The 23,475-nt window shown below is 38.1% G+C and overlaps 1 protein-coding gene across 1 annotated transcript; it reads left to right on the top strand.

Moving 5' to 3' along the window:
* The first annotated feature begins 20,361 nt into the window (after positions 1–20,361).
* Positions 20,362–23,041, top strand: LOC103939625 (ankyrin repeat-containing protein At5g02620-like). The gene is made up of 3 exons (XM_009349726.2): positions 20,362–21,272; positions 21,580–22,112; positions 22,285–23,041. The coding sequence occupies exons 1-3, from the start codon at positions 20,627–20,629 to the stop codon at positions 22,924–22,926; spliced, it is 1,821 nt and encodes a 606-aa protein (XP_009348001.2). The 5' UTR covers positions 20,362–20,626; the 3' UTR covers positions 22,927–23,041.
* Positions 23,042–23,475: the final 434 nt, after the last annotated feature.

Raw genomic sequence — 23,475 nt, 5'->3', positions numbered from 1 at the left:
GCCTCCATTAGGGATGCTTTTACAGAGCTAAAATTAATTTAAAAAATCCTGGAGTTGCTACGTGGACTTTTTTTGTTCTTTCAAAAAAGATTAGAATACCATCATCAAATTAGTGAGACCCACATTTAATCCACGCGTAGTTTAGACTCCTTGAATGTAACGACCCGTCCCTAATTTTGAGATTTTATTTATTTTAAAAGAGTGAATTGATGAAAATGCCCTTGGAGGTAAGGTTATTGACTTTCATTGACCGTTATTTCGTGATGTGTATAAACTATTATTTTACTGTATTCTCGCAGTACTCAACGGTACGAACGCGTAGGCGCAAATAGAATCGAAATTGGCAACGAAAATATTACAGAACTACGAATTCAAAAAATAGTTTTGTAAAAATTACTATTTTATATTTTATATTTCTTTTAATTATTATATTATTATAGTATTATTTTAGTAATATTTTGTTAGGATATTTTGTTATTTTAATAATTTTAGGCCCGTGGGACCCATACCTCTCCTCTCCATTTTTGCGACGTATGTCTCTTTCTCCCACACACTTAGGTCTCTCTCTAACTCTCCCGAAGCACTCTCTCTCCCGGACTCCTCCCTTGCTACAACATTGGGGACACCATTTCCGGCCTTACTCGCCATTCCAGCGAGCAACTTCACCAACGACCACTACCTTAAAAAAAACTTCATAGTCACGATCCCAAACCATGCTGAGGCCTTTCTTCCTTCTTCTCTATCTCCACAGTGGCATCGTTGCTGTTCATATTTTCTTTGACGAGTTCTCGAGTTTTCCAATGACGATGGGCCTCGAAACTAACCCAAAGCTTCATGGATCGTGTTTTAATTTACGATTCTAGCATATTTAAGGATTTTTGGTGATGTTTCAACGTAGAAACACCTCGAGGAAGGTCTCCCCAGTTTTTCTGGTGAGAAACCTGAACTTTGCAGGCTTTTTCCTGTCGCCTCCGATCACGGCTTGACTTCTTGATGGTATATTCATACTGCTACAAGGTCATGCCTTTTGCCCTCAAGAACGCGGGAGCCACTTACCAATAATTGGTAAACATGACGTTCAAGAAGCAAATTGGAGTAACCATGTAGGTCTACATCGACGACATCATGGTGAAGGGCAAGCAGCGATTAGACCACATTGGCAACTTGGCGGAAACTTTCGACATCCTTAGAAAGTACAAGATGAAGCTCAATCCCACCAAATGCACATTCAGAGTATCTTCAGGTAGATTCTTAGGGTACCTAGTAACCTAATGAAGAATCGAAGCACATCCCAAGCAGATTTGAGCAATCCTAGAGATAAAGTCTCCAACTACCTTGAAGAAGATCCAAAGCTTGACCGGACAAGCAACCGCACTTAACCGCTTCATCTCGCAATCCACCGATCAATGCAATCCTTTTTCAAAGCAATCAAGAGGGCACAACGAGACAAATAGGATGATGAGTGTGAAAGAACTTTTCCAAGACCTGAAGAAGTATCTCACATTACCTTCCTTACTATCCAAGCCAGAAGTAGCGGAAGACTTATACATCTACTCGGCAGTCTCAGAAGTAGCAGTAGCTCTGCCTTGATACGAGAAGAGATGAGGGCCCAACTGCTGGTATTCTACACTTCTAAAGCTCTTCTCGATGCAAAAACTAGATATCCGAAGATCGAGAAATTAATTTCGGCACTAGTTATTGTGGCTCAGAAGCTCAAACTATATTTTCAAGCTTATACAGTCATCGTCATGACTCAATATCCTTTACGATCAATCCTAAATGGTCCAGATGCTTCTCAACGAGTAATGAAATTGGACCTCGCACAGCAATAAAGGCCCAAGTGTTGGCGGACTTCATAGCAGAATTCACGTCTACCTAGGCGACATAACAGAGAAACCCAATGACGCCTCGGAGGCAACCGAGCACACCCTAGCCATGCCTGCTTCACCTGATACGGTTTGATGCTCGAGCAGGCAATCACTCTAGGCTTCAAAGCATCCAATAACAAAGCAGAGTACGAACCCTGATTAGCAGGTCTTCAAATGGTAAAAGACTTGGCAGTGAAAAAGCTTGCAATTCATTCTGATTCCCAACTAATCACCAGCCAGACTACTGGGAAGTACACGGTAAAACATTCGAAGATGGCGCAATACCTAGAGAATGTACGAAAACAACTTGAGGCATTTTAGACTTACATCTTCACTCAAGTTCCGCAGGCAGACAACACCCACACAGACGCGCTAGCCGGCCTAGGCTCCACCCTCGATCACCAACTCAAACGCTCTATTTTGGTGGAGTATCTGGACAAACCAAGCATAGAGGTGGAGCCAGCAGCTGAGGTTTCACAAGTTAGTACAACTCCAAACTGGCAAGATTTTGTTATAGACTACCTGGTCAATGACGCACTCTCCATGGAAAGATTGGAGACTAGGATGCTCCAAACAAAGGCAGCACGCTATTATATGTGGAGCGACATTCTCGTTCGAAGATCTTACACTAGTAGGGCCAATGTCACCTGCTAATGGGGGCAGATACATGATCATCGTGGCAACTGACTACTTCACCAAATAGGTGGAAGTAGAGCCCATGACAACCACAACTCAGACGGACTAGAGCGCTTCATATGGAAGACCATCATTTACCGATTTGGTATCCCTCAATCCATTGTCACAGACATTGGCTCGCAATTCGTAGGCAAAGATCTGGCGAAGTTCTTCTAGAAATATGGCATCAAGTAGCACATGTCCACACCGAGGTATCCCCAAAGCAATGGGCATGCTGAAGCATCCAATAAGACGATTCTCGATTACCTCAAGAAATCCCTCTCCAACAAGAACAAAAAATGGCCAAACGAACTTCCCGGATATCTATGAGCATATTGCACAACCAAACGACGAGCAACCGGTGAGACTCCTTTCTCTTTGAAATTTGGTTTAGAAGCAATCATTCCTCCCAAATTCATCGTGCCAAGTATCAACACTTTATTGCCAAACATCGAGCAGAACAGAAAGGAGATGGCCACAAATTTAGATCAGGCAGATGAGAAATGCGAGAATGTTATCACTCGCATTGCAGCTTACCAGCAGCAGTTCCTCTCTAACTACAACAAAAGGGCCAAGATTCGACAGTTCTAGCCCAGGGATTTAATCTTAAGAAAAGCCTTCATCATTGCCCATAGAAAAGGCTCCAAAGAGATGGATCCCATCTGAGAAGGTCCGTACAAGATCAGCAAAATAGGCGGGAAGAGTGGTTACACCATCGCCACCATGAACAATAAAGAGATCAAAAAGCAGTGGAATGCCTACAATTTGAGGAAGTACCACGTGTGACCTCTCACTACATCAAAGCCTGAAGACTTAAACAGCTCGATGGGCACCACCTCGCAAGCCGAAGACTATCCAGTTGTTATGCAGTTCCTACTTTACAGCTAAGTTTTCGTTTGTTTCACTCATTTTTCAATGAGGAATTCAGAATTAATTTACAACTTGGCTCGGTTACATGCTTACAATAGCTGATCACTCATGCACTTCAAAAGAAGATCACGCACTTCTTAGGGACTTAGTGTAGGAATTGCACCCTACTAGGGACCAACAATGCTCTCTAGTATGAGAGGGTAAACTAATTCCCTGACAACTATATGGGTCTGCTCTCCGATGTGAGAGGATAAACTATACACTCTGAATATCTATACATGGATGAATCGGGCTGCCCTGGTTTAACTAAGTACACAATGGCTTGCACCATGATTCCTAGAAGTAGCCGTAATGGTCTTTTTCAAGGCTTAGCTAACTGAAGGATTTTTGGTCTCTTGGCTTAATTCGTGTGGAACAGGGCCTTAGAGACAGAAGAGGCACATTACACCGTATGCCCTATGGACGGTTGCCCTAGAACCCTAAAGCTGCAACCAAGTGCACTAAGGTAGTCTATGGTTTCCATAAGACTGCCTACGGGTTGCCCTTTAAGCAATAAGCAGTGCTAAACTTATACAACCGCTCATTTTTATGAAAGGTTAAACAGTTAACGTACATTTACGAAGCTCTATCCATTACCGACATGCTACACATTCAATAAGTTTCACCTTTGCCAAGTGCAAAATGATTGTTTAGATCTACACTAATTCCTAAAATGTTGTGATACTTGCTATACAACCCACGGAATTGGTTACATAAAAAGCAAAGAGTTCTCTTTGAACTTTGATTACGAAATTCCATACAACAGCATACTTTTGATATGATAGTGTTGGAAATGTGCCCTAAAACCAATCATATGATGATACTTTATGGACATTTCACATGTTAAACTAATCTAGTTTAATATTAAGGGCAAACATTATTGTTTGAGCCGTCTCATATAAATGTTATATGCTTAAACGATAAGTCCAAGGAATATGTGATTGGAAGAATGCGATCTAAAGAAGTTAGATTCATGAGACCATTCTTTCGTTGACACATCCTAAACGTTCCTGATCATAGGATTGTCAATTGGGCATTGACAGTCCGTTAAGATCAGTACGTGCTATGTCTTCTCTCAGGGAGAGTGATTAGTCTCGAGTCATTGGTGTGTGTGACATCAAGACAAGTACGTAGGTGCTCAATAGAGAATGAGTTCACTGAACACGATCAACGAAGATTTCTCATATTCATGTCACATGAGAACTCATGGTTGGGATAATGCAAATTAGTCTTTTGACCTGAGGCATCACAGTTGTCTTGTGGTTAGGTCCTTAATCTTTGATTATGTCAAAGTCACTCCATCATGAGGGTGTCCATGACATCGTTGGGGTTAAGCCACTTAGCCATGGAGGCAAGTGAATGCGCAACAAGGGATCTCTAACCTTCAAACTGTTTGAGGGAGAATACTCTATGATATGATTAAGAATCTTTGGCCAAAGTATGAATGAGATTTAGGAATGTGTTCCAAATCACATTCAAGGTAATCATATAAGCACAAGACTCACATTGGATAGTAGACATGAATAAACTATCAAACCAAACAATGTGGTCAAGAGTATTGTATTAGAGAAAGACCGTATTGCATTTGTAATCCTAAAACTGAATAGGTTCTCCACCTCTTCTGATTAGCTTGGGTAACCATGACATGCTGCTAGGCGTCAACCATGGTTTGTGGAAGCCCTAAAAGTGTATTATCACTAACGGGAGAATTGAAAGTAAGTTTCAATTCACAATCGATTAGAAAGAGTTTTAATCGCCCACTGCCTCGCTAAAAGGAACCTAATGGATCGTTCACCGAGTAAGGTAGAGTTTGAAGAAACAACGGAGATGAGTAAGAATAATTAAATGGTTTAATTATTTATCTAAGGCTAGGATTAATTAATATGTTAATTAATCAAACGAATAAGTTCGTTAAAGACCTCGGGTTAGTTTTGGGCCGCAAGGCCCAATGGGATTTGAATGTCAAGCCCATTAACTCAAGTTGTATGACAACTTGAATAAACAAAGGGCTTGAAAGCCCAATAAACCCTATAGGCTTGCCATGTTAGAAGAATAGGGCTTTTGGTCCATTAGGTCACTTATTTGAAGGGACTATATAAAGGACTTTATAGCCTAAAATTTACATATGGTAATTTTTGAGGAAAGGATGAGAACACAAGCTCTCCTTTCTCTCTAAAATTTAGGCCACCTTGGAGGGATCATCTAGCAATCAAACTCCTCCAAGGTCACTCATTTCTTCTTCATTATGCCTTGGTGATGAATCATTAGAGGTTCTCAATTTTGGGAACTTGGAGAAACCTTTTCATCCATCCAAATCCATGGATCTAAGATGCAAGGAATGAAGGCCCTCTCTTTGGGTGATTAGCCTTTGCTTATGCAAAGAGGAATCTACAAAGGTATTGATTTCTCAACTCACTTTGTTTTGAGTTGAGTCTTGGTTCACCTATCTACTAGGCTTTGAATTTCACGGGTAAATGTTTTGTTTTTAAGTGCATACAAGCATGATTCCGCCTTTAATTGTTAATTGCATGCTATTGATGTTGCTTAAATGAACATGTTTTTCACAAATCTTCCTTCAAGTGGTATCAAGAGCCTAAGTCTAGTAGTTGGTGAATCCTTTTGGGTTTTGTAGTTCATAGTTTGTGATTTGAATGTTGTAATTGTTACAATCTTTATTCTTGCTTCTTTGAATGTAAATTTTGTTAGAAAATTTGCCATCTCAAATGTTGTAGATGTAGTTCATATGAGCATGAATTTTGGAGCTAAAATTTGGTGCCATGTTTTTGGGGAAATTCGGCCAAATCCAAAGGGTGGATTTTTGGGTTCTTGTTTGACTTGTTAAAAGTGTTTTAAAGTGACTTTTGGAACCCCTATGTACCCTAGTATGGTTGTATGTAATTTCCCTTAAGTTTGAGTGGTTTTGGTATGTTTTTGGGTGAAGAATGTTCATGGAGCTCTTATGGGTTTTCATGGATGTTTTTCATTGTTCTTGATATGTTCTTGCCAAGAACAAAAGGTTTGGTGTTTTGATTTATTTCATAAAGTTTTTGTTTTGAAATATTTCTTATGTTTAAATATATTAGATATTTATTTTGAAAAATTAAAGAAATTTTAGTGGGTTGGTGTGTAATGATTTATTCCATTACACACACCCACTTACAAAAAACTTTGAAATTTTTATACACTTTGTTTCAAAGTGGCCACCCTACTCAATTAGGGTCCTTGTGGGGCTTTTATGCAATTATATAAAGTTTTGATACTTTTGTGTATTTGCATTTTGACCCAAAAGTTTACGTTTTTACGTAAAGGTCCAAAATCACTAAAAGGACAAATTGTTTTGCTCCTTTAATGAAATTTTATTTTTTGTGGAAATTTTTGGGTTCTAGTTGTAATTACATGAAGTAGTGGACTTTTGTGTTTTTACAAAGTGACCCCAAAAGTTTAAGTTTTTGCAAAATAGCCCAAAAGTTGAGGTTAATTGCACTATGGCCCAAACAAGTTGAGGTCATAGCATTTTGGCCCAAATTAGGTAGAGAACAAAATTGTTTTGTCTCTTTAAATGAGAATTGGATTTTCATTTCATTTAGCTCCATTTAAATCAATTCTATGGATACAAAAACCAAATGAAAATGTTGCATTCAAGTTTAATTAGTTAAAGCGTTAATTAATTAAAGAAAGGGTGATTATGAACCTTAGCCTACGATAATTGAGCTATGTGAAAGGCCGTTTCAAATTTGTTTGAACCATGGGAATGTGTAGATTAAATTTTGGTTGTAATTTGATATGATCAATTGTTGTAAAAGAGCATAAGCTCTTCTTTACTTTAAAGTAATTTGATTTGATCAATTGTTGTAAAAGAGCATAAGCTCTTATTTACTTTGAAGTACTCCTTTCTTGTTTTATTCGATATGCATGAAATTGGAGTAGTTGGGTCCAACGCCCAATAAGACAACACGCCTTAATGTGATTAAACGCGTAACTAAAATCAATCACCATCCCTAGACCGAGATTCAACACTAGGCTCGTGTTGAATCGAATCAAAGGTTCATAGTCATCCTAAGGCCCTAAGGCAACTATATAGTCCATCAATGAATGCAAATCTTATGTTAGTAGTACCATATAGTCTTGCTTTAAAAAACCGTTTTAAAAGCATAGTGGGAGTATTATATACTACTAAATCAATCATATGGACCAATAGTTGTAATAGGACCAAAATGTTTTAATTGGATTAAAATGTATGTTTATATGTGATGAGACCTAAAAACCCTCAACCAAATCAATATTAAGTTGATAAGCGAGAGATGCTTTGAATATCTCTTCGTGGCCTTCCACCGTGGTAGGCTCCAATCGTTTGTGACTTGTACACCGGCTTCACCCTATCATGGGGGAGTACAAAGTGCATGCTTACATTCAGGAGGAGTCTATACGCATATGATGAGGTGAGTGTAGGCAACGAGGATGGCCAACATCATATCATTGTGAGGCTATTCTTGAACCCCTACACAAACTAAGCATGGTGGGAATAACTTAACTAAGTGCAATAGTGCCAACATCGTATCATCGTGAGGCAACATTCTCTAGAGGCCAAACAAGATGGGTAATTACAAACGTTGTAAATGAGTAAAGCGTTATTCTCTCATCATTATTTTTGCTAACCAACATCGTATCATCGTGAGGTGGGCTTGGTAATAGTGAGCCTCCCATACCCTACTAAGAGTTTCCTCCAAAACTCTCGAATTCCGATGAGGGATATGGAATTTGCCAAAAATAGTGGGTGGTGCTATTTGATTTAAAGACCCGAATCAAATGGCTTAAAATCAATCAATTTATATTCGTTATGTATTTGTTTACCAATATATATTTGCAAACGCTATCCAAAACTTGACAAAGAAAAGCCGAATGCTTTAATTTTCGGACTTAGTTCTACAATCTCATAGATTGTCTTTAATGGCTTGTAGATGTAACTAAGTAGTCTCATCCTCATAATCTTCCTATTGATAATGTATCATTGGAAGAATATTTTAGATAAGTCTAACATGAGAAGGACAACACTTTTAATGTCATAATTCTTCAAATACAAATTGTTGTATGAAGAAATAAGAGTTGCTTTGAACAACCCTTAATCAACACAAACTTTAGTGCTTGTTTCTTTGTTACATAAACAAGGAACTTTTGAAGTAAGCACAAGGGCATGTACGCTTTATGTGCCATGATTCTTCACTTACACATTGTTGTATGAAGAAATGAGAGTTGCCTTGAACAACTCTTGAAAGTTTGTTATTATGTTTAGAACATAATGGTTGGTTGACAAAAATAGTCCATCAATATGGACTTATGATGATTTTGAATCATTGAGTGTTGAAGTGTTAAACCACTTAACGAGACGGAAACTAGGCAAGGACTTCACCTTTGTGTCCCTATCCTAATGGTTCACTAAGTTTATTGTAAACTATATAGTGAACAATAACCGCACGCTCTCCAAATCGTTTGATGTGTATAACACACTTGAAATAAGTTTCAAGAGAGATAGTGGGAGTTTAGGGACCATGACTATTGTAATCAAAAGGGAAGTCAAATGAAGAAGGCAAAATAACTCCAAGGGAACAAACTTTCTTTATGAAAGGATGGACATTGGAAGGGGTATTTGCAAGAAATGTCTTGCAAGTGTCAAGAACACACCTTTCGAAGGTGTTGTAATATGTTATTGAAATAGTTCAAAACAGTTGGTTCTTCTACTTGAATGCTTGATTCCGTATTAGTAACTATGTTTTACAATTGTTGTAAAAGTGTGCTAATAAAAAGTAGAAGATTAATGAGAGAAAAGAAAGTACTTCACATTCGGAAAGTGAATCAAATATAGATCTCTGCAAAAGCGGATTGCACTTACTTCCTCATATGAACTACCAAAGAAATTGGAAAATACTAAAGATTGTCTTTACATTCCAATTTTAAGGAACTTAAATCCGTCACTATAATAGAGATGGATGAATGTTTTGTTTGACAAAACATTGTTCTTTATTAATCAATGATTAGATTATGGTAATCTAATTAATTGTCTCTGTAGTAGAGATGATGTGGTAGTGTTAACTGTTTAAGAATATAACGATGCTTAAAACCCAAAAGGTTGCAAGGTAGTGACTAATCCCAACTGAGTTGTGATACCTCTAAAACATAAGTTACGAGTTGGTCATAGATGGATGCTTTGGATCGTTAGATCCGGATCCAATACCTTCTTGTTAAAATTGTATAGAGGCGAAATGTTCGAATTTTTATTCTTTTGGAAAGAAGAAAGAATCACAAAGTTGTTGAGGTTGATTCACTTAGATGTTAGTGGCACTTGTCCACAACATAATACTACTCATGTTGTATGACATTCACCGAAGATCACTCTCGGTTGGACTATAGTTTATTTTGAATAAACACAAGTCCGAATACTTTGCAAAAGGTTTCAAAGAATTCAAGAAATGTAAGTAGATGAGTAAGACGTCTAAAGTATTTACCTCCTTAGATTTGATCCAAGGAAAAAGTAACATTTTAGATTAATTTCCTTGAAAAATATCAAGGAAAGTAGCATCGTAAGATAATGTATTTCTCCATTAGGAGAAGAATGAACATAAATAAGATTTAGTTCGTTGGACATTATCAATTACCCATATATATATATGATATATATACTTCTAAGACATGTTAGTTGTAAAGATCCATCCATCATGGATCTTAGCAAGCTAGTGGGAGCTATAAGCGTCTTATGAGAAAAGATCAATTGTTTGATTTCTCATAAAGATGTAAATGAATCTTTTGTTTACTAGGTTTACAAAAGATTAGTGGGAGTTGATCATATTCCTAAATTTGAATATATATACATGATATATATTAATTTTGAAAATGAAAGGAATTCTTCATCGTTAAAGTTATGACTTTAAACATTCTATAATGATAGAATGTATATTGGAGACATAGTCTATATACATGGGATGGAAATCTATAATGATAGATTTCAAGATATAATTGGATTATATCAATCCCTAAAATAGACAATGAGATGCTAGGAAGTTTCTCATATGATGATAAACTTCAATTAGAATGACAATTCTAGTGAGACTAGGAAGTTGTTCTTATCAAAGGGAATGTACCCTTTGACTCCCAAAGAAATAATGCGTAAATAGAATCCTTTATGCATACGCAGAAAGGTGATTTATGTATTTCATATTATATGAAAACATTGATATAAGTTGTACCTAGAACGGTACAAGATGATATCAGTGCAAGCCCAGGATCAGAACCATGGCAACTGTCAAGTGAATCCTTAGGTATTTAAGAAATACTAAAGATGGATTCCTCAAGAATGAGGAAGAATTAGAGTAACGTAATGGAAGCGTAAATGTATTAGATTATGAATCTAATCCATCATAGAATATCTCTTCATTATGAATGAAGTGATAATGAGATATCTCTTTATTATGACTAAAGAGATATTTGGGTGGAAACGTTAAAAGTAAATGACTGTAATGTATTCCATCATATATGCAAAATATATTGCCATATAGAAGCTTACAACATTGTTGTTTGGATGGGAAAGTTCATTCATGAACTCTCCATTCGGTTCCAACCAGAAAGTGTATGACACTAATGGGGCGATAGCTCAAGCCAGGGAATCAAGGTCTCATCAAGGTCCGAACTCAAATGAGAGACTGAACCACATGATTGAGAATCATGTATAATGGTGACGTCGTTATTCTCAAGGTTGCTTCTATGGATAACATATAGATATCCATTGTCTAGGCCTACTACTCAGCCATTTATGAAATGACTACAGAAGAGGTATCATCACTGATGACTAAGCTGATTGGCTCTAGTGCAAGTGGGAGATTGTTGGAAATGTGCCCTAAAACCAATCATATGATGATACTTTATGGACATTTCACATGTTAAACTAATCTAGTTTAATATTAAGGGCAAACATTATTGTTTGAGCCGTCTCATATAAATGTTATATGCTTAAACGATAAGTCCAAGGAATATGTGATTGGAAGAATGCGATCTAAAGAAGTTAGATTCATGAGACCATTCTTTCGTTGACACATCCTAAACGTTCCTGATCATAGGATTGTCAATTGGGCATTGACAGTCCGTTAAGATCAGTACGTGCTATGTCTTCTCTCAGGGAGAGTGACTAGTCTCGAGTCATTGGTGTGTGTGACATCAAGACAAGTACGTAGGTGCTCAATAGAGAATGAGTTCACTGAACACGATCAACGAAGAGTTCTCATAGTCATGTCACATGAGAACTCATGGTTGGGATAATGCAAATTAGTCTTTTGACCTGAGGCATCACAGTTGTCTTGTGGTTAGGTCCTTAATCTTTGATTATGTCAAAGTCACTCCATCATGAGGGTGTCCATGGCATCGTTGGGGTTAAGCCACTTAGCCATGGAGGCAAGTGAATGCGCAACAAGGGATCTCTAACCTTCAAACTGTTTGAGGGAGAATACTCTATGATATGATTAAGAATCTTTGGCCAAAGTATGAATGAGATTTAGGAATGTGTTCCAAATCACATTCAAGGTAATCATATAAGCACAAGACTCACATTGGATAGTAGACATGAATAAACTATCAAACCAAACAATGTGGTCAAGAGTATTGTATTAGAGAAAGACCGTATTGCATTTGTAATCCTAAAACTGAATAGGTTCTCCACCTCTTCTGATTAGCTTGGGTAACCATGACATGCTGCTAGGCGTCAACCATGGTTTGTGGAAGCCCTAAAAGTGTATTATCACTAACGGAAGAATTGAAAGTAAGTTTCAATTCACAATCGATTAGAAAGAGTTTTAATCGCCCACTGCCTCGCTAAAAGGAACCTAATGGATCGTTCACCGAGTAAGGTAGAGTTTGAAGAAACAACGGAGATGAGTAAGAATAATTAAATGGTTTAATTATTTATCTAAGGCTAGGATTAATTAATATGTTAATTAATCAAACGAATAAGTTCGTTAAAGACCTCGGGTTAGTTTTGGGCCGCAAGGCCCAATGGGATTTGAATGTCAAGCCCATTAACTCAAGTTGTATGACAACTTGAATAAACAAAGGGCTTGAAAGCCCAATAAACCCTATAGGCTTGCCATGTTAGAAGAATAGGGCTTTTGGTCCATTAGGTCACTTATTTGAAGGGACTATATAAAGGACTTTATAGCCTAAAATTTACATATGGTAATTTTTGAGGAAAGGATGAGAACACAAGCTCTCCTTTCTCTCTAAAATTTAGGCCACCTTGGAGGGATCATCTAGCAATCAAACTCCTCCAAGGTCACTCATTTCTTCTTCATTATGCCTTGGTGATGAATCATTAGAGGTTCTCAATTTTGGGAACTTAGAGAAACCTTTTCATCCATCCAAATCCATGGATCTAAGATGCAAGGAATGAAGGCCCTCTCTTTGGGTGATTAGCCTTTGCTTATGCAAAGAGGAATCTACAAAGGTATTGATTTCTCAACTCACTTTGTTTTGAGTTGAGTCTTGGTTCACCTATCTACTAGGCTTTGAATTTCATGGGTAAATGTTTTGTTTTTAAGTGCATACAAGCATGATTCCGCCTTTAATTGTTAATTGCATGCTATTGATGTTGCTTAAATGAACATGTTTTTCACAAATCTTCCTTCAGATAGGTTATCAAATTTCATGCCTAAAAAATCTTTAGTATGTTGTGATGCAGGCCACATAGCTCAAAGGATTGAAGAAAGCTAAGGTTAATAGCCAAGTGGTCACGCTGACTTATCTGTTTCTGTAAGTAAGGCGTCCGGCTGCCGACCCTATGGCTAACAACTTTGCAAAAGTTATACACAAACACATACGGCTGCATAGGCTACGTGAACCTGTCCGTTTATAGAAAAGCAGCACAACTACCACTAGTTTAAAGGTCAAAGGTTGGGCGTAAATAAAAGAAGTGAAGATAAAGAAAAGCGAATGAAGCAAGTTTATTAAATTTTTTAGCAAAATTGATAAACAAATAGAAAAGACCCTAGAAGTTCAAGCAAAGCAAAAAGCAACAAGGAAAACAAAGAAAATCCTAAATGCTACCTAGAAGACTACTTTTCAGCAGCTTGGACAACCCACGACTATTTGGTCGCCACACCTTCAACAGCAGCGACGCTCTCAGCAGTGACATCATCCATCACTTCACCCCTGGCTACCCCAGCTTGGGCACCAATCTCCGACTACTTCACTAGTAGAAGCCTAAAAAAATAAAGGCAATCAAGTTTTTCGGAGAAATAGAGAAGGTTTCGAAGTCTTTCTCAGCAAACTCAAAGTCATATAGCCTACCAAAGAGATGATCTACATAACCCAGCTTATAGAAATCAGCCTAACTTTAAACAAGCGAAGCCTCGAGCCCAACTTTCTCACATTTCAGCTATTTGTTCTCCTTCAGCAGGCCAACACAGACGTGTTGTAGCTCATCCACTTCATTCTTTAGATTTTCGTTGATCTTCAGCGCACCTTGGAGTTCCAACACTTGGGGTTCAAGCTTATCGATGACCTTCTTGAAATGAATCATTTGATTATAAGCAACAATCAACTCTTCATCATTTGTGTAAATAGCAGAACGAAGCTCAGAAATGACATGCTTAAGATCTTGAATTTGAGGTATATAACATCCAATTTCCTTCTCTGCACTTTCATACTTAACTTGGATCGCATCAAGCTTAGTCTTCAAGTCAACAATCTACTGGCGATCGGTCAAGCTGCAGAAAAATGAGGGTAAAGATATTGGACCCTTTCAAAGCAACAAGTTTAGACTCCAACCTCTTGATCTTCTTGGCAGAAGAAATAGCCTCAGCTACCATAGTCGTTGCCATTTCATTAGTAGCCTTGGATTTTCTTGGTCAATGAGCATAGATTCAACTGCCAGAATTGTTGTTTTCTGCATCATAGGAAGTAGATGAGTCTTTCTATATTGGGTCGTATGTTTCATAAAGGAACTTGGGCAAACAACCCCTCTAATGCCATCAACAAGCTTAACACACGCGTCCATGTCTTCAAGCATATCTGGCTTCAAAAGTGCACAAATCTCATTTCACATCTCGTCCTGGGGTCCATTATATCTGGGGCCCGGATCCACCACCGTAGCACGATATTGTCTGCTTTGGGCCCCAACCACGCCCTCACGGTTTTGTTTTTGGAAACTCACACGAGAACTTCCTAGTGGGTCACCTATCATGGGAGTGCTTTCGCGTGCTACTCGCTTAACTTTGGAGTTCCCATGGAACCCGAAGCAAGTGAGCTCCCAAAATGCCTCGTGCTAGGTAGAGATGGGAATATACATATAAGACTTACAGGATCCACTACCCTAGGTGATGTGGGATGTCACAATCCACCCCTCTTAGGGGCCCGACGTCCTCGTCGGCACACACGCGGCCAGGGTTAGGCTCTGATACCAAATTATCACATCCTGGCCCACCACATCCCAGGCTCACTCCACCACCGTAGCACGATATTGTCCGCTTTGGGCCCCGACCATGCCCTCACGATTTTGTTTTTGGGAACTCACACGAGAACTTGTCAGTGGGTCACCCATCATGGGAGTGCTCTCGCACGCTACTCGCTTAACTTCGAAGTTCCCATGGAACCCGAAGCCAGCGAGCTCCCAAAATGCCTCGTGCTAGGTAGAGATGAGAATATACATATAAGGCTTATAGGATCTACTCCTCTGGGCGATGTAGGATGCCACATCTCAGCAGCCTCTCTAGAAATAGGCTTGGTGGATTTCTTACAACTGCGCATGTGAGCAGTCTCCTCTTTCTCAACAGGTAAACCAGTCTCAATAGCAAAAGGAATAGGCCTTGGCACAATTTTAGCAGTGGTGTCCACCTTATCGCTATTCATATTAGCAAGCCTCTCCAAAGGTGAACAGGACTTAACTCTTAACAGACGTCTTGCCACATATTTAAGCATTGAGGGCATGATGAAACCTATATGCTAAGCAATCTTATCAGCAATCGTACTAGCTATCTTTGGCATGGTAGGCATCACTGGCTCAGATCTAGCAGCCTTATCTTTCTTTCCCTTGGAAGAAGTTAAGTCAATCACAAGTTTATTGGCAGCAGACGGACCCTTACAAGTGGCGGCAAAAGCCTTCGATTTTTTCTCAATCGGCATTTCTTGAGCAGGCAGGGAAGATCTATTCTTTCCACCTTCATTCATAGCAGGCTCCACGACAACTATCAGACTAGTTAATGCATCCGCCTTGATCCGTTTTATCTCCTCTCTTGAAGGTATCCTACCTTTCTCCTAGCGAAGAGGACTAAGCATCCAACGCCATTCACGGTTCTTAGCAAGGATACCTAAAGCAACATTTACCTTCTTCATATCTGGAGAACTCTTGGGAGTTGAGCCGAATTCCTAATCTACATAATCAGAGGAGAACAATCAACAAATTAGAGAGTAGCTTAGCAAAAGTACAAAGCAGCCTAGAGACTAAGCAGTCTACGTATCAGTGATGAAAATCGTCGGAACGTGCAGCGCAGGGGAAGAATCAGACTCTCATTCTCCACTTATCTCCAAAGTCTTCTTAGCCCAGTCATGATCTCCCTTGCTCGAATGATCGAATAGCTTATTGCAGGATCGCAGCTGCCCAACTCCAACAATATGGCATATGTCAAAGAAGTACCAGAATTCGTTGATGGTTATATCCAAGTCAAAGAATTAACTTAGATTGAGGAATCCCACTATCACACGGACCGCATTTAGAGAACATCGAGCGGAGGTACACTTCATGGAGCAAAGCAGTTCTTAGAAGGCCAGGCCAAAAGCCTAGCCGGCTGCTCAAATGCATGGCCCATGCCAGGCCCAGCCCAGAGCCTCAGCACTCCATCAGCTCGACCTAAGCCGAGCGGCACCTGACCCAGCCAGCCACCGTTGTACCAAGCCACCTACAGCAGCAGCCATGTCCTGGCTTTCCAACCATTTTTTTCACACATCCTCGACCCCCGTTGAGCCAAATTTCAAGCCCCGAGGCTCCCAAAAATTAAGAAGACAAGGAAAATTATTTTTTTTCTTACCTTGATACAACATGAAGATGAAGAAAGCAACGAAAGACAGTCTTTTGCATGGGCAAGTGTATAAGATTACTAGGGGATGGGAACAAATATCCTTTAGCTTTCTCTCTCATTGCTCTCTGAAGTTGATTTAATCATCTACTTAAGGCAGACTTAAATAAACTTTGGAAGTGATTTATTTCCCTTTCCTAGAAGAATCTAATTTCCAATTAATATGAGAATCTACATCAAAATAGGAAATAATCTTATGTTTCCTAAAGCAAGGGAAGATCTCTACACCTAATGCCCTTTCTTGCAAGCAGCTCAACAGGTGTGGAGGCATTTGTGGAGCCAAAAATAATCAAGAAAATTATGGACGTGACACATGGACTTCTGGGTAAAAAGGAAAAAATTACCCTCAAGGCACACCGGGATTCCCACTCGAATGCAACGGACAATAATTGTGGATGCAAATTTCTTCCTCCTTGATCTTGGACAAAATTGCACCTACAAAACAATTAACACCTTTGGTCAAGGCCAAGAGCCTCACACGCCCACGATGAGAATTGGGGGGGGGGGGGGAGTAGGGAGCTTTGGGCCGAAGAACCTCCGATGCCAAAGTTAGAATTTAGAGAGAAAGTGTTTGAGAATTTTTTAGAGAGTTTCAGCAAGGGAATTGGAAGTGGTTTTTGGGAGAGAATGAGATTTTTGGAGTGCTAATAACAATTCCCTTTTTATTAAAACTAAAACTTTTTAAGCCCTTTTCATTAGTTTTCCTTAAGTTTTAACCTACATGGATCCATGGACAAGGATCTCTAACTAAATTTTCTTTTTCTTCAAAAATAATGGGTTTGTGGGTCATAAATGTTGTCAACTGAGGTGGGAACATGAACTTAATATTAGCTGAAGTAATTTAATGGTCTTTAGATATTAGCGGTATAGATTGGAATACAGAGAGCTCCATATGAAGACAATGAAAATATACATGAATTTGACCTATTATTTTGAGAAAATAATATTTTATTGTCTCTATACAGAGCTCTCTCTATATTACAATTTATACTGCTAATATCGGCCACTGCAACTAGTATTAAGTACTGGTTTGGTATTGAAGTGCTTTTATAAAAAGTGAGTATAAAAAAAAAAAACTGAGCTCAAAAAAGTGTTTGGTAAACATTTAAAAACAGCTTATTTTCACAGTTTTAGGTGAAAAAAAAGCTAAAAACGTGAAGCAGCAAAAATGAACTTATTCTCACAATACAACAAAAATAAATTTTTTTTCAAAGTACAACAATATCAAACCAATCCTAAATTTTAGCCTACATCAACACACGAACAAAGACCAATATCAAGGACAAATAGGATTTTTCAGGAAACAACTTTTCGCTTACCCATTTTGACTTTTGCAACTCCCGCTCTTTTCTGCATACAATATAGCAGGTGTAGGGGTATTTTATAGAATAAAAATTAATCTAAGAAATCATGAAATTATCATATAAAATTTGTTTCGAAGAAGATAAGAATGCCCTCAATTTAGCATATCTGAAGAAATGAACGGTGAATTATAGGAAGAAAAATTAAAGACATTAAAAATAAGATTAATACTAAATTTTATCTTTAAAATTCTTCTTATTGAAAATCAACTCAAATAAGTAAGGATTCTAATCTTATCCAATCCTCCCAAGAAAATAATTCTTCACCAAGTTCAAAGATGTGTGGCTCAAGTTTTAGCCTACATCGATCCACGAACAAGGATCTCTCACTAATTTTCTCAGAAACCCATCATGGGTCAATTTTCTGTATCTTTCATTGTCTCCGTACGAGCTTCTTGTATTACAATCAATACCACTAATATGTAAGGACCATTTAATAACTGCACGTAGTATTATGTTCATGTTTCCACCTCTCAACATTTATTGTGAGTAGTAACTAACTATGTTGACAGATAGCAACTATTGTATTACAATCAATACCACTAACATGTATACCACTAATATGTAAGGACCATTTAATAACTGCACCTCGTATTAGGTTCATGTTTCCACCTCACAACATTTATTGTGAGTAGTAACTAACTATGTTGACAAATAGCAACCATTGTTGACATTAGCTATCGGTGACAGCAGCACTTGTTGGCAAATTTACCTCAACCATGAAGCTTGTTTGACTAAAACAACACTTATTGCGCAGGTGGCTTGCTCATCACATTTTTGGTTAAACAGCTTGTTCGTGGGTTCTTTTTCTTAGTGGTGGTGATGGTGGTGGATCGACAATGACGACACAGTTGATGTGGTGGATGTAGCAATCTTTCAGATCTAGGGTTTTTGTTGTTGTGACCTTGCTTTTTGTGGGCATTTTTGTTGGGGTTTTTACCACCAATAATCCATGAGATTGACCAAATTCATCATTTTGGTTCCTCACTTTCAAAATTAATCAATGTCTTCCCTAACACTTATTATCGTACATCAATTTGGTCATTTCGTTTAGATTTTGTCAACTATTCTGTTAGTTTGTATGTGGGACCCACAAATCTAATAAAACGATGACACATGGATTACACAAAAGAAGGGTTTTATCACAAAATGGTTCATGACATTGACCAAACTCTTCATTTTGGTCCCAGAGTTTCAAAAATCAATAAATTTGGTCTCCGACTTTCACTACTCCACATCAATTTAGACATAAAATTTTGTCAATATTTTTTGTTAGTGTGAAAATATGGTCTCACTAATCCAATCATATGACGCCACATGGATTAACTATAAAAAAAAACTATTTTTTTAACATTTAAAACTAGAAGTAAAATAAGAAATTAAAAACCAAAACTAAAAGGAAAAAAAAAAAGCATCATCGTCTTCATCTTGGTATGCTTAAAAAGAAAAGGAAAGCACCAAGGCACCACTAAAGCTCTTGGCCTCCCTGAACTCACTCCTCATTTTCTCTAGTTGGTTATAATCCTATCAAATTTGAATTGAATTTGGATTTGATTTTATCGAATTTAGATTGAATTTTTTTTGTTTCCAATTGGGATCGTGGGATGCGAGAGAAATGCCAGCGCGGAATACTCGTCAATTGGTTTTCTCTAAAAAAATAGTTTCTCATAGTTGATCCACTTGGCGTCATATGATTGGATTAGTGGGACTACATCAACACACTAACAAAAAATATTAACGAAATTTTAATGGAATGACTCAATTGATGTGCGATAGTGAAGGTCAGAGACCAAATTTATTGATTTTTGAAACTCAGGGACTAGAATAAGGAGTTTGGTCAATATCAGAGACCATTTGTGATAAAAACTCTTGTTTTGTGTAATCCACTTGTCACCATTTTATTGGACTTGTGGGTCCCACATACAAACTAACAAAATAATTGACAGAATCTAAACGGAATGACCAAATTGATGTGTGGTGGTGAATGTCAAGGACGACATTGATTGATTTTGAAAGTGAGTGACCGAAATGATGAGTTTAATCAATCTTAAGGACATAAAAACCCTTTTTATTTTATTTTCTTACCGGCTATGCTTGTAACCCTTTGGACCTTCTATTTCATGTAATAGTTTTTTTAATTAATAAAAGTTTCTAGTTTGACAAACAAAATATGGTCGCGTTCAACTTCGTAGACTCTCTCATCTTGATTGTTTTTATACATGTAAATACGTAGACCCGGCCGGTGAAGAACTTAAAATTTTGGCCCAATTGAAATTTTGGTCATTGAATTAAAAATTCGTGAGTATTGATTATAGAAATTGTTATAATATATAACAATTATCCTTTTGGCTAATTTCATTTGAAGTTCCATCAACTTTTTTGTCCTTTTAAACCCTTTATTTTGAATAGAAGTTTTAATGGAGCTAGCTAAAAAGACCATTACTTTGTAACGGAATTAACCAACTGCTTTTTAAAGGAGTTAGCCAAAAGCACAATTACTTCATATTATAACAAATTCAGAAACCAATACCCACAAAAGCTTCAATAAAGCTAAAGTTGAAATCATTGCCCCAAATGCCTCACCGATTAATTAAACATATGGTTCCCTCGGTATTCTCAAATGCAAATGGTGCTTAATTTCTCGATTAATTTGAGAAAGTTTTGTGTTTGAGAGCGAGAGAAGGAACGAGAAGGATCAAAGCTTGCCATGGATCCTTCCTTGTATAAGGCGGCTATGTTGGGTCATACCGTCGATCAATCAATTGACCTTCTCCATCAGAAAACACCTAAAGACAACAATGTTCTTCATATTGCAGCCAAATACAAGCAAATAAAATTCTTCGAAAAAATCCGGCTTGACAGTCAATCACCGTTGTTTTGGGCCACCAACAAGAAAGGCGAAACTCCCCTCCACATTGCTGCCAGAGTAGGCTGCCCTGAAGTAGTTAAGTTCCTCATTAATCACGCCAAAACGTTACACATTAAAGGAGCTGATCAGGAGAGCGGCGGAGCTGATCAGGAGAGCGGCGGAGCTGATCAGGAGAGCGGCCCAGCTGACGGTGAAGCTCATAAAAACCTACTCCGAATGACTAATTTTGACAAGGATACGGCATTGCATGCTGCTGCTCGATATGGACACGATGGAGTGGCAATCCTCTTAATTAAAGCTGACCCTCAATTGTGTTGTTTTACTAATAGCGCAGAGGAGTCGCCCTTGTTCTTAGCTGTTTCCCATGGCTTTCAACTCATAGCTGGTTCTATCCTAAATTGTCCAGTATCCCCTTCCTTTCAAGGGATCAACGGCGTGACAGCTTTACATGCAGCAGTTACTCAAGGAGACAGAAAAGCAAAAGGTAACTAATTATAACTACACGAGAATCATAGTTAACATCTGGTACTCTTATCATCATATAATTCACGCAACAGCCAACCTTTTCGAAGAGATATTGATACACGGAAGTGATTTCCTCACACGACGTTTTCTCCCTATGCACACCCTGTTTATTTCTGGCCCTTTGATTGAAAAATTAAAAGAGAATCAAGTGACAGAACTAAATAGGGGTGTGAATAAAATGGTGTGCGGAAATCATTTTCCTTCTAATATTCTCATCATCCCTAACTAGCTGTAAGTGATCTAACTTCTGTATATAAACATGCAAGGCAATGTGGCGCTTATGGTATCCAAAAATCCTGATATTATCAAAGAAGTTGACGCACTTGGGTGGACTCCCTTACACTATGCAGCATTTAGAGGGAACCTTGAAGCAGTTCGAGTGTTGATGCAATGTGATAGCTCTGCTTGTTACATCTTGGACAAATCGGGAATGTCAGCTCTCCATGTCGCGGCCTATGCAGGCCACCTAAAAATAACGGATGATTTGATTCGATGTCGGCCTGATACTTGTGATTTGCTTAATGCCAAAGGCCAAAAGTTTCTTCATTCTGCAGTTTTGGGTGGACAAACAGACGTAATTAAGTACGTATTGAAGACACCTAAGCTTGAAAGACTTACAAATGAAGCAGATGAAGATGGAAACACTCCTTTGCATCTGGCCGTCATTCATAAAAAATGGGAGAGTAGAGAAATTTTGAGAAGGAATGATAGGGTGCATAAGTCTGCTATCAATAAGGAGTTGTCAAAGGCTGTTGATATTGCTGCTGACAATTTTGCTGCTGACAATATTGGAAAGCAGGTAAGAAACACTGACAAATACAACGAATTTTAAAGATACTAATTCATTGTACCTTAAAACTTCACTTGAAAGTGTTCCGCTGCTTTGTGAAGAAACTCCTACCCAAATAATTAGTGTCACAATACTTGTATTCATTTTTATTGTCCACAAATTGAGTTTCTATATGTTTTAGGGTGTGAGAGCTCTAGACCAGCTGGGGAGGTCCGTTGGTGTGCCATTTTTCCAACAACAAATCAGCCGTGAATTAAAAAAAATGGAATCTTCTCCAGAGAAGGATACCTCCAATACGCAGCCAAACATTACAGTCAACGGTCAAAAGCTACCCGAAAATTGTACTGATCAGGTCATGAATGGAACTGATACCGATCTAATAGTCGCTGTGCTTATCGCAACCGTCACATTTGCAGCGGCTTTAACTCTTCCTGGAGGTTATAAAAGTGATGGAGCTGCAGTTTTAGAGGAAAATATCTTTTTCCAAATTTTTCTGGTATTCAACTGTTTCTCCTTCTTTTCATCAACTTTAGTGATTTTAGCTATATTCTGGGAGAGATTTTTATCGATCTATAGAAAAGAAGACGTAACTGGAGCGCTCCTCCACATGTCCATTGGAGGAATGATGGCCGCGTATGCTTCAGGAACTCTTGCGTTTCTGTCCAAAGGCTCCGCACTATTATTGGCTTTATTGGCTGTTGGTTTATTCGCTCCAATAATAGCAATGTTCGTTGGATCGACTTTCATCAGCCAGTTGAAGCCTCTATCAACTTTTCCACAAAAACAGGAAAAGATCAGTTGGCTCCGCAAGGTCTCAATTTAATAATGGTGTTTAATTACTTGTTAGTTTGCTTAGTCCCGTTTGACTTAGTGATAAAGGATTTATGGTTACCATTATGTACTTTATGCAAAAAAAAAAAAAAAAAAAAAAAAAAAAAAAAAAAAAAAAAAAAAAAAAGGAGAAAAAATAAGTGTGATTTGAATGTTTTAATTTCAGCCTCGAGATCTAGTTGAAGGATACGTAGCCATGATTTCTTATTGGACTTGATCACAGTGAACATTAATGTTGTTTTTGTTGATAGTTAAGTTGTTTTCAGATTTTCTTAATTGTCTTTGTATTGTCTTATATGACAAGTTTAGGTTCTGGATCCATTTACTTTTGAACGTCTCATATGTCCTTGTAATAGCCATGTGTCATCATCATATTGATGACCTACTATGTACGGCTAAGATTGGATTTAGTGCTTAAAAGAATGAAAAGGGAAAAGTTGGTTTTATGCTTTGAAAAGAAACAGAGCAGCCGCATTCCATTAAGAAAAAAAAAAACAGAAAGCTTTCCTTTTCCAGAGAGTTTCAAGTTTTCTTTCCTCTT

Source organism: the organism of the source record quoted next, unplaced genomic scaffold, assembly GCF_019419815.1.
Source record: "Pyrus x bretschneideri cultivar Hongxiangsu unplaced genomic scaffold, Pyrus_bretschneideri_v1 Contig7, whole genome shotgun sequence".
Lineage (NCBI taxonomy): Eukaryota > Viridiplantae > Streptophyta > Magnoliopsida > Rosales > Rosaceae > Pyrus > Pyrus x bretschneideri.
This window is presented reverse-complemented; position numbering and strand designations above follow the sequence as displayed.

What these genes read in the sequence shown, in the direction of transcription:
- LOC103939625 (XM_009349726.2), top strand. Translation starts at nt 20,627, where the DNA reads ATGGATCCTTCCTTGTATAAGGCGGCTATGTTGGGTCATACCGTCGAT. An exon ending in AGGAGACAGAAAAGCAAAAG is followed by an intron (nt 21,273 to 21,579) that starts GTAACTAATTAT and finishes TAAACATGCAAG; the next exon opens with GCAATGTGGCGCTTATGGTA. An exon ending in CTGACAATATTGGAAAGCAG is followed by an intron (nt 22,113 to 22,284) that starts GTAAGAAACACT and finishes TATATGTTTTAG; the next exon opens with GGTGTGAGAGCTCTAGACCA.